At 36.3% G+C, this 14,516-nt stretch overlaps 1 protein-coding gene across 1 annotated transcript in view; it reads left to right on the forward strand.

The window, feature by feature from the left end:
* LOC117331609 (plexin-A2-like) overlaps positions 1-5,650 on the forward strand; it is a 128,016-nt gene extending 122,366 nt beyond the window's left edge. Inside the window, exons 31-34 of the mRNA XM_033890420.1 lie at positions 579-726; positions 1,072-1,215; positions 2,971-3,051; positions 4,756-5,650. Of these exons, the coding sequence (XP_033746311.1) occupies positions 579-726; positions 1,072-1,215; positions 2,971-3,051; positions 4,756-4,854 (472 nt within the window). The 3' untranslated portion in view covers positions 4,855-5,650. The remainder of the gene's footprint in view (positions 1-578; positions 727-1,071; positions 1,216-2,970; positions 3,052-4,755) is intronic.
* Positions 5,651-14,516: the final 8,866 nt, after the last annotated feature.

Here is a 14,516-nt window from a genome sequence, read left to right on the forward strand (position 1 = left end):
TAATGTTTGATTGACAGCTATATACTATGGATATATATTATACTGGAGACTGATAATGTTTGATTGACAGCTATATACTATGGGTATATATTATACTGGAGACTGGTAATGTTTGATTGACAGCTGCTATGGGTATATATTATACTGGAGACGAACAATGTTTGATTGACAGCTATATGCTATGGGTATATATTATACTGGAGACTGATGTTTGATTGACAGCTATATGCTATGGGTATATATTATACTGGAGACTGATGTTTGATTGACAGCTATATACTATGGATATATATTATACTGGAGACGAACAATGTTTGATTGACAGCATATACTATGGGTATATATTATATTGGAGACGAACAATGTTTGATTGACAGCTATATGCTATGGGTATATATTATACTGGAGACTGATGTTTGATTGACAGCTATATGCTATGGGTATATATTATACTGGAGACGAACAATGTTTGATTGACAGCTATATGCTATGGGTATATATTATACTGGAGACTGATGTTTGATTGACAGCTATGCTTTGGGTATATATTATACTGGAGACTGATGTTTGATTGACAGCTATGCTATGAGGATCTGGTCCCTGTGGATCAGCCGTCCAGATCTGCTGTTTGACATTGTCTTGGCCAAGCATGTCATTCCTTGTTTGGATGTGATCAAGTCTGTCTTTAGTGATGTCTTCTCCCGAACTTCCTCCAAACTCAGCAAAGTAAGTCAATGTTTCTACTGGGCAAACTCACCAAAGTGAGTCGATGTTTCTACAGGGCAAACTAACCAAAGTGAGTCAATGTTTCTACTGGGCAAACTCACCAAAGTCATTCAATGTTTCTACTGAGCAAACTCACCAAAGTGAGTCATCTAAATACAATGTATACACAAAATCCATTAAAATCTTCTCTGAAATTATCAGAATCATGACTTACTATCTTAGAATTAGAGAGAATGATGTAAAGTAAGCTCTCACATACTTCACGGTTATCACTGCAGGTTCAGGAAATCACCTTTTCCTAAAATCTGAATAAAATCCTTAATGTCAAAGTTTGATGAATTACAGGATTCTTCCTCTGCCAAACTTTTGTTTGCCAGCGAAGTTCCTAAATTCCAAGAGAAGATGCGGAGGTTTTATGAAAAACTTGGAGCAAGCCTAGAACCTGTCACAAAACAGCAGTTTGGGTCACAGATGGCATCAATATCTCAGGTATGTTCACCGTCTCGGGGTAACAAATTAGTATGACTGAGTAATCGGGATGTTAACAGTTGTTTCATCACAGATCTGGTCCCTATGACAGGTCTCCTGTTCATCGAGTCCTATTTACATGTTTGATCATATCTATTTCCTACCAGTGGAAGGCAAAAGAAAGGCTAGCCGCTTAAATATGAATTGGGCAAGAGTATGGGCAATGTTGTATGAAAAAAGGATGTGGCATCCTTGGAACCAGATGGGCGGGGGCCCAGTAAGGGAAATACAGGAAAATCCTTTAAATCACTACTACATTTTGAAGTCCTGAATAGATTTTGACTAAATTTGGTTTGGTTAGTAGCATTTTTAGTAAAGGAAATGCAAAATTGTATAAATAACGGTTGTGACTCCCCTGGAACTTGAGGGCCAGGGTATTAGCTATAGGGAACATTGTTCTTCTTTAGAGTGTACAACATTTGGTCCAAATTTAGTTTGAACAATCTTGGCAGCTCAAAAATAAGAAAATGTTTGTAACATAACAAGTCTGAGACTTTTGTCATAATCACTGAAACATCTAGATGAGCAATGTAGGCCCTCTGGGCCTCTTTTTATACATAATATGCAGAAATTTATCATTGAAGAGAATCTAAAAAATATCACTGTCCTCAGTTGATTTTTAATATGGTTTTATGTTAAGAAGGAATTTAGACACATAGTCTCACATATAGCTGTACCTAGATTAAATTAAATACAGCTGTACCTAGATTAAATTCAATACAGCTGTACCTAAATTCAATACAGCTGTACCTAGATTAAATTAAATACAGCTGTACCTAGATTAAATTAAATACAGCTGTACCTAGATTAAATTCAATACAGCTGTACCTGGTTTAAATTCAATACAGCTGTACCTGGTTTAAATTCAATACAGTTGTACCTAGTTTAAATTCAATACAGTTGTACCTAGATTAAATTCAATACAGCTAGCTGTACCTAGATTAAATTCAATACAGCTATACCTAGTTTAAATTCAATACAGCTGTACCTAGTTTAAATTCAATACAGTTGTACCTAGTTTAAATTCAAACAGCTGTACCTAGTTTAAATTCAATACAGTTGTACCTAGTTTAAATTCAATACAGCTGTACCTAGTTTAAATTCAATACAGTTGTACCTAGATTAAATTCAATACAGCTGTGCCTAGTTTAAATTCAATGCAGTTGTACCTAGTTTAAATTCAATACAGTTGTACCTAGATTAAATTCAATACAGCTGTACCTAGATTAAATTCAATACAGCTGTACCTAGTTTAAATTCAATACAGTTGTACCTAGATTAAATTCAATACAGCTGTACCTAGTTTAAATTCAATACAGTTGTACCTAGTTTAAATTTAATACAGTTGTACCTAGTTAAAATTCAAAACAGCTGTACCTAGTTAAAATTCAATACAGCTGTACCTAGTTTAAATTGAATACAGCTGTATATGTACCTAGTTTAAATTCAATACAGCTGTACCTACATGTAGTTTAAATTCAAAACAGCTGTACCTAGTTTAAATTCAATACAGTTTTACCTAGTTTAAATTTAATACAGTTGTACCTAGTTAAAATTCAAAACAGCTATACCTAGTTAAAATTCAATACAGCTGTACCTAGTTAAGATTCAATCACTTACCTTGTTTCCTCAAGTGTTTAATTCAATCAGGATATGGGAAAAAAACAATGTGATCAGATTATCGGACGATAGCAAATTGTTTGTTATTTCCTACAGGAACAGACCCAGAAAATCCGGGTAAAGAAACTGCCAGCATTGAAGAAGCTTTTCTCCGTGGTTAAAAATTATTCAGACGAGGTAATCATCATCAGCAGAAAGTTTAATTGAATGATTTGGACGTTTTATCAAATTTTTTATATCAGTCATGCATCGATGTTAAAATACTTTATTCAAAATGTAAATTGATCCTATTGGTTGTATGGCTTATCTTCAATTAATGAATTCTTTAAAATACATATATTGTGTAGCGGGACTGGACTGGGTCGATCATCGGTGACCAGGTAGCTCAATTGGTAGAGCATCCGGCTAGTGTTCGGAGGTCCCGGGTTCGAACCCCGGTCTGGCCGCTACATTTTCTCCTCTCCTGTTACAAAATTGGCGCCCAACTAAAATACCCACGGTGGTAGTATAAGGGTCTCGTGTGTCTTCGAGGGCGAAGACTTGAAAAAAAGGAGGGAGGTGTGTAGCGGGACTGGACTGGGTCGATCATCGGTGACCAGGTAGCTCAATTGGTAGAGCATCCGGCTAGTGTTCGGAGGTCCCGGGTTCGAACCCCGGTCTGGCCGCTACATTTTCTCCTCTCCTGTTACAATTGAAAGGAAATAGAATTAGAAATGCCAAGTTTACTACGGGAAATGAAAAGATGTTTTAGGATTTAATGATGTAATTGAATATAGGGAACAACTCTGTTGTCAATGAAAATTTCATCCATGTATATTTGGTACCCTCGTCAAATTTCAGGTTGATCCAAGGGTTCCCCTCTCAAAATGAATAGCATTCTGGGCCAATATTGTGTATACCCCTATGAGGTGTTCTGGGCCAATATTGTGTATACCCCTATGAGGTGTAGTAGTCAATCAAACTATTAATTGACCCTTCTCATTGGCATATTGTTCCATTCCTCATCCAGTGACAATGTCAACTAAATGACGTTGATTGGAGGGTTCAATCTATATCTTAATTATCCTTCTGTCCAACTCGTGCCATAAATGTTCTATCGGTGAGAGTTTAGATCAACCTGAAATTTTACGAGGTACAGAAAAGGTACATGGTTGAAATTTTCACTGACAACCGAGTGGTTCTCTATCAATTACACCATTATTACATTCTGTAAGATCTTTTTATTTCCTGTAAATCAGGAAATTTCTTACAACGTATATTTTTCCTTTCAGTATATATGTACATTTCTGTATATGCATGGCATTTTTATGTTTATATATATATTGTCAGAAGTAAACAAGAGAAGCCTACAGTTCGGTACGTGTCTTTGAGATAGGTACTAATTAACTTATAAATGTGTGTACTTCTAGTTATATTGCATTGTCTATAAGGTTAAAACATAGAAACTCACAAGACTCCGCACTGTTGTTCAAGTCACCATTTCAGAGTCTCGTTGGTTTCCGACGATGAGGTAATAAATGAAGTGTACCACTTGGATAAGTGTATTTTAGCGATATGCTATTTAGGATTCTACATGGGAGCAAACAAAAACAACACTGTTACATCAAAGATCAAGTATCTTTTTGTAAGAAATATTTTCTGAATATTTTCCTGAATTTTCCTATAGCAGTTGTCAAGAGTATATATTTATGCAAAAACTTAAGACCTAGCTATAATTTTGATGTCAATTTAGTAAAGCAATATTTAATATCATGACATATATCCTCAGGTGTCCATACAGAATTTATAAAATATGTAGTAATGGAATGTTTGGTACCTTCCACATGATCTTTACTGATATTTTTTCACATTTTGTTTACTCATGTTTTATATTTGTAACAGATTATTTCAGACCTGGATGATGACAGAGAAACCAAAGATCTGGAGTTAGGGGAGAAGTTTGATAATGTCATTCAACAGATGGATAGCGAAAATGTGTAACTCTAAAGTTTAATGTCATTCAACAGATGGATATCAAAAATGTGTGACTCTAAATTTCAATGTCATTCAACAGATGGATATCAAAAATGTGTGACTCTAAATTTTAATGTCATTCAACAGATGGATATCAAAAATGTGTGACTCTAAATTTCAATGTCATTCAACAGATGGATATCAAAAATGTGTTATTACAGAGTTTGATAATGTCATTCAACAGATGGATATCGAAAATATGTGACTCTAAATTTTAATGTCATTCAACAGATGGATATCAAAAATGTGTGATTACAGAGTTTGATAATGTCATTCAACAGATGGATATCGAAAATGTGTGATTCTAAATTTTAATGTCATTCAACAGATGGTCGATATGGGAAATGTGTGATTATAGATTTTGATAATGTCATTCAACAGATGGATATGTGCAATGTGTGACTCTTGAAACTTGTTAGAGTAGATTTGTAAAGATGCTACAGTGCTGACAAAGAGTATATATAATTATGTTCAATTTAAAACAAGAATGTAACTGGTATATTTAGCTCACCTACCCGTCTGTCCAGCATCAACTTTTTCTTTTTAACAACTTCTCAATAACCAAAAGGCCCAGAGCCAATATTGGGCCTCTTACATGCTTGTTTTATACAGCGCCCAAAGATAAATACAATTATTGCACTCTTATAAAAGTTAGATACTGAATTCAATTACCACCCTCTTATAGGGACCAACCAACCAATTGTTTTTCCATAGACTTTAGTGGTAACGTTTTGGAGTATTTCATTCAAATTCTTGAATTCAATATGATAATTATGGTTTATAACAAAAGTTTAGGGTCTCCTATAACACATAATCAAAAAAAAAAGTTAGGTCCTTCAGCTCAAATTTTCTCCAGGGTAGCCATTTTGAAAATCGGTGAATTTCGCAGTAAAAATTCTCAAAAATCTGAAACGTTTACCTGTTAATTATCATTACCTGAACTTTTGGAAACAAATTCAATCGGACTTACGAAATTTATATCAACATTTCTTATGGATAGTTACCTATCAGGCTACATATCTATTTTCTTACTTCATAACATACTGGCCAATCAGTGGCTGCCAGACATTTTATCCTTGGCTCAACTTTCTATACACAGGGGGATGTTTCAAAAATCTATTTTTTCAATTGGTTGGTTGTTCCCTATAAAAGTTAGATACTGAATTCAATTACCACCCTCTTATAATTCATGTCTCTTTTAAATTTTAAGTGAAAAAATAGTTAGTTACCTTCAAAAGGTTTATATAGTATTAATACAATAAGATAAGTATAACTTTATTATATATTTCTACATAAGCCTTCTTCATCAGAAACATTTGTTACATGCCCAAGTGGTAATACATTCACCCATGTCATATTTTTGGACCTACTGTTATCCAGTAAATTCACCCATGTCATATTTTTGGACCTACTGTTATCCAGTAAATTCACCCATGTAATATTTTTAGACCTTCTGTTATCCAGTGAATTTTTTGTATAGTCAGTAGTGTAATATACCCTGGAACATTTTTCATTGGCTACATCAACTTGATTGTGATGTAATGTATGGACAACGATATGATGTCATAGATTGTGAAGATGCAACAAAATAGCTATCACTGTTTGATTAAATCTTCCACATTTTCCCCTTAAAACATGTCAAAACATAGATTTTCTGAGCTATGTGATAAAAAGTATCTTGTTTTCATTTCTTGGAAGATTTTATGACACTTGTTTCGAAGTTTTGTCAAGGCTCGCTAAAATAATAACTTCCAAGACTTGTTTCATAAAATTTCCTATGAATATAACTCATTTAATATCCTATATATATGCAAAGCACTTCTTTCCCTACATGAATAATTTAATCTTGTTTGTAACAAGCATCTTCATTGGCTTAGAAATTTATGTAAAAATGACGTCATCATTAACATTTACAATGTTTCTTTTGATTGGCTGATGGAGCAGTGTAATGCTTTGTAAGAGAAAAGAGTACATCAATTAAGTAAATTTTTGCAGGGTATCGATTAAATTATAAGGATTAACTTGAATATATTATTTATGTTATGGAATCATAACACAAAGTCTCACCACTACCACTTCACGGTTTATTTAGAGTATACACTCTGTTTTTTGTGTTATAACTCCATAACAAAAAATATATTCAAGTTAACCCCTAAATGTATTGACTGGACTGCAATCAGTATGTCAATCAAAGGTCAACAGGACTGGTCATTCTAAAGGATTATAACTCCATAGCAGGTCTTAATTTTTTGATTTTATGGTGTTAATTATATTTTCTATAATATGGGTGTAATGTCATGTATTTTTGTGAGAAATGGTGACCAGCTGTCAGCATTGTAGCATCTTTAAAAAGTAATTAGGAATTTGTGTGGATATACATCATTGAAAAATAATACTCTAAATGCTATTGTAGTATTTTGTGAATTTAAAGATACCATATACAGTACATGAACAGTGGATTCATAGATGATTTAGCCCTACACACAGTATGTTATACAATATGTACCAGGTATGTACAATGCTGGTACAAGGGCCTGCTGTGTTTTCCTCTAAAATGTGATGAGTACATGTAATCGATATATTCTCACAGCTTTGTGTAAATACAGTAATAAGTTGTAACAGTCATGTTAAACATGGTTTAGACCTCCCTATAATCTTGACGTGACTGAACATTTTTGCTCTTTTATATATTTACTTCATATGTGTTTAAATCAAACAAATATATCATTGTATACACTGTATATAAACAAAGATGGTTGAAAAAAGTCATGATTTATCATAAGTTAGTGCTTGTTGCAAGTTCATTGCCATGGAGGACGCCAATCAATGAGATAAAACCTCAGTTGCATGATGGTACGTACTGATGTATTCAAGGTGACAGCAAATCAATTTTGTGTCTGTGAAACCAACCTGAGTTGATAGGTTAGTTGGACTTGATTCCTTCAATATCAAGTGTGAAAGAATTATGTCTTAAAGGATCACAAAATAAAAATGCCTCCAAATAATTGTATAGCTATATATCATACTTACAGGAGAATGTTATGATGTAGCCAGTTTCTGGTGGTTCGACCATTTTGCAGAATTAGAGAAAGTTATGATGTGGCCAGTTTCTGGTGGTAAAACCATTTTGCAGGATTTGAGAAAGTAAAATATGATGTGGCCAGTTTCTGGTGGTTCAACCATTTTGCAGGATTTGAGAAAGTTATGATGTGGCCAGTTTCTGGTGGTTCAACCATTTTGCAGAATTAGAGAAAGTTATGATGTAGCCAGTTTCTGGTGGTTCAACCATTTTGAAGGATTTGAGAAAGTTATGATGTGGCCAGTTTCTGGTGGTTCAACCATTTTGCAGGATTTGAAAAAGTTATGATGTGGCCAGTTTCTGGTGGTTCAACCATTTTGCAGGATTTGAGAAAGTTATGATGTGGCCAGTTTCTGGTGGTTCAACCATTTTGCAGGATTTGAGAAAGTTATGATGTGGCCAGTTTCTGGTGGTTCAACCATTTTGCAGGATTTGAGAAAGTTATGATGTGGCCAGTTTCTGGTGGTTCAACCATTTTGCAGGATTTGAAAAAGTTATGATGTGGCCAGTTTCTGGTGGTTCAACCATTTTGCAGGATTTGAGAAAGTTATGATGTGGCCAGTTTCTGGTGGTTCAACCATTTTGCAGGATTTGAGAAAGTTATGATGTGGCCAGTTTCTGGTGGTTCAACCATTTTGCAGGATTTGAGAAAGTTATGATGTGTCCAGTTCCTGGTGGTTCAACCATTTTTCAGGATTTGAGAATGTTATGATGTGGCCAGTTTTGGTGGTTTGTCCATTTTGCAGGGCGAAGCAAATATTGGATTGATCTCAGGTGAGTTAGTGCTATAGGCCTACTCACTCTGAACATGTTATAATCTTTTCCTGACCATCTACTTGACAAAACCTTATAAAGGTGTGTGTGCATGTATCTGTTTTATTGAATACTGTATGACAACAAACCAATTTCGTACCAATGAAATATGGACTTGTGATTTGAAGATGAAATATATGTCAGTTTATTGACAAATGTATTAAATATGAGCCAAACTATAGCTTAATCAATTGTACTACTGTAACAGTTTGTTTATATATTTTATATACATGTACATGACATTGAATAGATATATTGATATGTAGGCGTTTTAAAGAAATATATTTACAAATGTTAAATGTTTGTTATTTGCATGATAACATGTTACAATACCAAAAGTATTCATTGTTTTAAAGATTTGTGTTAACATTATACATTTATATTGTATGTGTGTGTACGAATTATATTGTCATCTGATACCAAGGCAAGATATCTAACATTACACTATTATGAGATGTGATTTAAGGGTCGTCTCAAAGAGACAAAGTTAGTTCAAGGCAGTTTAAAGGTCTCAAAGAGGTCAAATCAGCCCTTGGCATTCTGCAGGCTTCAAAGGGTCTCACAGAGGCTTAAACCAGTCCATATCAGTTGCTGTAAGGGTCTCAAACAGGCCTCTACAGTTCATGGCAGTCAAAAAACTTCAAGAGTTTCAAAGAGTCCAAATAATTTCATGTCAGTCAACAGGCTTCAGTGTCTCGAAAAGGCTAACCCAGTATATGGCAGTCAGCAGGCTTCATGGGTCACGCAAAAGCTTTAACTAGTAAATATTCCGCGACAGTCAGCAGCTAGGTTTCATGGGGCACGCAAAAGCCTTAACTATCCCATGGCAGTCAGCAGGTTTCATGGGTGAACGCAAAAGCCTAAACCATCCCATGACAGTCGGCAGGCTTCAACAGTCATAATGGAGCCGTTTCAGTACATGTCAATCACTAGACTTCAAGAGTTTCATAGAAGGTGAATCAATCATTGGCTCCAAGAGTCCGATTTCATTGTTATACAATAGAGTTATATTGTTACTTACTGTGTGTGCTCCCTTTTATGTTTTAATTTCAATGAGGAGTTATAAAACTTGTATAATGTACTTATCTATATTTTGTGTGGAATTAGGCAGGCAATTTAATTCAACTTTAAGCATAGAATTGGAGTCTACAGACTTTGGCATAGAATTATACAGACTTTGGCATAGAATTATACAGACTTTGGCATAGAATTATACAGACTTCCACGATATCTGAAAATGAATTAAAAAAAAAAAACAACATCTACAATACATTGTGTTAACCTCAAACATAGATATAGCATGGGTACAAGAGCCTACTACACTTAAAATATTTCGTATATTTCTGCAGTTTTGGAACTTTAGAAAAAAATCAACATTAAGGTTTTGTGTTAAGCTCTTGTATATTAGGCTGTTTCTGACAAATTATAAAATCTAGAGCAACCCAACTTTGGTTATAGGTGTACCATGGGAGGTATACTGAGTACTCTTTACCAGTATTTCTATGATTTTTGCATTTTTGGGTAAAATTGCTGGATAGAAGAAAATCAATGTTAAGGTTTAGAGTTTAAGTCTGTTCCTGACAAGAGCTATACACCAACCAAACCTCAGCAACAAGAGCTATACACCAACCAAACCTCAGCAACAAGAGCTATACACCAACCAAACCTCAGCAACAAGAGCTATACACCAACCAAACCTCAGCAACAAGAGCTTTTATACACCAACCAAACCTCAGCAACAAGAGCTATACACCAACCAAACCTCAGCAACAAGAGCTATACACCAACCAAACCTCAGCAACAAGAGCTATACACCAACCAAACCTCAGCAACAAGAGCTATACACCAACCAAACCTCAGCAACAAGAGCTATACACCAACCAAACCTCAGCAACAAGAGCTATACACCAACCAAACCTCAGCAACAAGAGCTATACACCAACCAAACGTCGGTCATAGATGTATCAAAGGTAGTAGAGCCTGATGAACTAAAAGTATTTCATGGATTTATGCAGTTTTTGGGATACAAACCTCAAATTTCTGGAATTAGAACAAAATCAATGAATTAGAACAAAATCAATGTTAAGTGACCACATTTAAGTACACTATTAGCATTTCAATTACAGATGTGCTTATAATGCATGCTGCATATACGATTCAATAATTTCTACCTTTCTCACACCTATTACCTAGGAAGTTTCTTGTTATTTAGCACTTTAAGATATGACCTTTAATTCCCTTAGTATCTTCAAATATATCCTCGAGTACCCATGTAAAATGGTATGGACAAAGGGAGAAAGGCGCAACACATATATAAGCATGCGTAACTCTTCATGTATTTTGGTAGCCATATTTAATTGATGGTACCAGTTTGTATTTAATTGGATAAACAGATTTTGTGTAAGCAAGTTCAGAAAAACCACAGGTAAATGTACATGAACTGCATTTGTGTATTCAAAATATATATAAGCAGTTGTATTTTGTTAGCTCACCTGCCTGTTGTCCATCTGTCTGTCATCAACTATTTCCCTTCAAATGAGTTATCTGTAACCATTAGGTGAAGAATACTGATATCGGACCAGTAACATGCTGGGGTGAAGGGTTACAAGTTTGTTATCAGCTTTATGACCATAAAACCATAAAAATCATCCTGACCATAAAAATTAACTCCATTTTGGTTACTGATTTAATCATCCTGACCATAAAAATTAACTCCATTTTGGATACTGATTTAATCATCCTGACCATAAGAATTAACTCCATTTTGTTTGCTGATTTAATCATCCTGTCCATAAAACTAAACTCCATTTTGTTTGCTGATTTAATCATCCTGTCCATTCCTGACCATAAAAATTAACTCCATTTTGGTTACTGATTTAATCATCCTGACCATAAAAATTAACTCCATTTTGGATACTGATTTAATCATCCTGACCATAAAAATTAACTCCATTTTGTTTGCTGATTTAATCATCCTGTCCATAAAACTAAACTCCATTTTGTTTGCTGATTTAATCATCCTGTCCATAAAACTAAACTCCATTTTGTTTGCTGATTTAATCATCCTGACCATAAAAATTAACTCCATTTTGTTTACCGATTCCATCGTAACCATAAAACTTTACCCATATTGTTTATTGTATTTTTAACCCATAAAGGTGCCAATATAGAAGAAAATAGCTAGTGTCCACATCTATCTAGATCTGTATGTCCCCAGAATGTCAACAGATTGGTGTTATAGAGTTCCTTGGTAGATGGGCCCCTCAAGGTTGTCTCCATCAGTTGCCCGGTATGTCTTCAGTTCGTGGAGAAGGTATATATTTGACATTGTTTTCTCCGGATGTTGGGTGTGTCTTCACGATCAGGGTACGTTGTATTGGTTGGTTGATAGGTTTGTTATCAGTTCGTAGATAGGGTACGTTGTCTTGGTTGTCGAGTGTGTCATCAGTTCGTAGATAGGGTACGTTGTCTTGGTTGTCGAGTGTGTCATCAGTTCGTAGATAGGGTACGTTGTCTTGGTTGTCAGGTTTGTCATCAGTTCGTAGATAGGGTACATTGTCTTGGTTGTCGAGTGTGTCATCAGTTCATAGATAGGGTACATTGTCTTGGTTGTCGAGTGTGTCATCAGTTCGTAGATAGGGTACGTTGTCTTGTTTGTCGAGTGTGTCATCAGTTCGTAGATAGGGTACGTTGTCTTGGTTGTCAGGTTTGTCATCAGTTCGTAGATAGGGTACTTTGTCTTGGTTGTCGAGTGTGTCATCAGTTCGTAGATAGGGTACGTTGTCTTGGTTGTCAGGTTTGTCATCAGTTCGTAGATAGGGTACGTTGTCTTGGTTGTCAGGTTTGTCATCAGTTCGTAGATAAGGTACGTTGTCTTGGTTGTCGAGTGTGTCATCAGTTCGTAGATAAGGTACGTTGTCTTGGTTGTCGAGTGTGTCATCAGTTCGTAGATAGGGTATGTTGTCTTGGTTGTCAGGTTTGTCATCAGTTCGTAGATAGGGTACGTTGTCTTGGTTGTCAGGTTTGTCATCAGTTCGTAGATAGGGTACTTTGTCTTGGTTGTCGAGTGTGTCATCAGTTCGTAGATAGGGTACATTGTCTTGGTTGTCAGGTTTGTCATCAGTTCGTAGATAGGGTACGTTGTCTTGGTTGTTGAGTGTGTCATCAGTTTGTAGATAGGGTACGTTGTCTTGGTTGTCAGGTTTGTCATCAGTTCGTAGATAGGGTACATTGACTTGTTCGTCGAGTGTGTCATCAGTTCGTAGATAGGGTACGTTGTCTTGGTAGTCGGGTGTGTCATCAGTTCGTAGATAGGGTACGTTGTCTTGGTAGTCGGGTGTGTCATCAGTTCGTAGATAGGGTACGTTGTCTTGGTTGTCGGGTTTGTCATCAGTTCGTAGATAGGGTACATTGTCTTGGTTGTCGAGTGTGTCATCAGTTCGTAGATAGGGTACGTTGTCTTGTTTGTCGAGTGTGTCATCAGTTCGTAGATAGGGTACGTTGTCTTGGTTGTCGAGTGTGTCATCAGTTCGTAGATAGGGTACGTTGTCTTGGTTGTCAGGTTTGTCATCAGTTCGTAGATAGGGTACATTGACTTGGTAGTCGGGTGTGTCATCAGTTCGTAGATAGGGTACGTTGTCTTGGTAGTCGGGTGTGTCATCAGTTCGTAGATAGGGTATGTTGTCTTGGTTGTCAGGTTTGTCATCAGTTCGTAGATAGGGTACGTTGTCTTGGTTGTCAGGTGTGTCATCAGTTCGTAGATAGGGTACGTTGTCTTGGTTGTCGAGTGTGTCATCAGTTCGTAGATAGGGTACGTTGTCTTGGTTGTCGAGTGTGTCATCAGTTCGTAGATAGGGTACATTGTCTTGGTAGTCGAGGTGTGTCATCAGTTCGTTAGATAAGGTACGTTGTCTTGGTTAGTCGAGTGTGTCATCAGTTCGTAGATAGGGTACATTGTCTTGGTTGTCAGGTTTGTCATCAGTTCGTAGATAGGGTACATTGTCTTGGTTGTCAGGTTTGTCATCAGTTCGTAGATAGGGTACGTTGTCTTGGTTGTCGAGTGTGTCATCAGTTTGTAGATAGGGTACATTGTCTTGGTTGTCGAGTGTGTCATCAGTTCGTAGATAGGGTACGTTGTCTTGGTTGTCGAGTGTGTCATCAGTTCGTAGATAGGGTACGTTGTCTTGGTTGTCGAGTGTGTCATCAGTTCGTAGATAAGGTACATTGTCTTGGTAGGTTGACTGGTGTGTCCTCTGTTATAGATGGGGTATGTTATCCAGTGTGTCCTTGGTTCGTAGTTTGGCTTTGTTGTCCGGTGTGTCCTCGATTCATTGAGGGGGTCATTGTCTGATGTGTCCCTGGTTTGTAGATGGGGTCATTGTCTGATGTGTCCCTGGTTTGTAGATGGGGTCATTGTCCAATGTGTCCTTGGTTTGTAGATGGGGTCATTGTCCAGTGTGTCCTTGGTTTGTAGATGGGGTCATTGTCAGGTGTGTCCTTGGTTTGTAGATGGGGTCATTGTCTGATGTGTCCTTGGTTTGTAGATGGGGTCATTGTCCGGTGTGTCCTTAGTTTTTTTAGATGGGGTCATTGTCCAATGTGTCCTTAGTTTGTAGATGGGGTCATTGTCTTATGTGTCCTTGGTTTGTAGATGGGGTCATTGTCTGGTGTGTCCTTGGTTTGTAGATGGGGTCATTGTCTGATGTGTCCTTGGTTTTTAGATGGGTCATTGTCTGAT

The sequence above is a fragment of the Pecten maximus genome, chromosome 7 (assembly GCF_902652985.1).
Source record: "Pecten maximus chromosome 7, xPecMax1.1, whole genome shotgun sequence".
NCBI classification, from domain to species: Eukaryota; Metazoa; Mollusca; class Bivalvia; order Pectinida; family Pectinidae; genus Pecten; species Pecten maximus.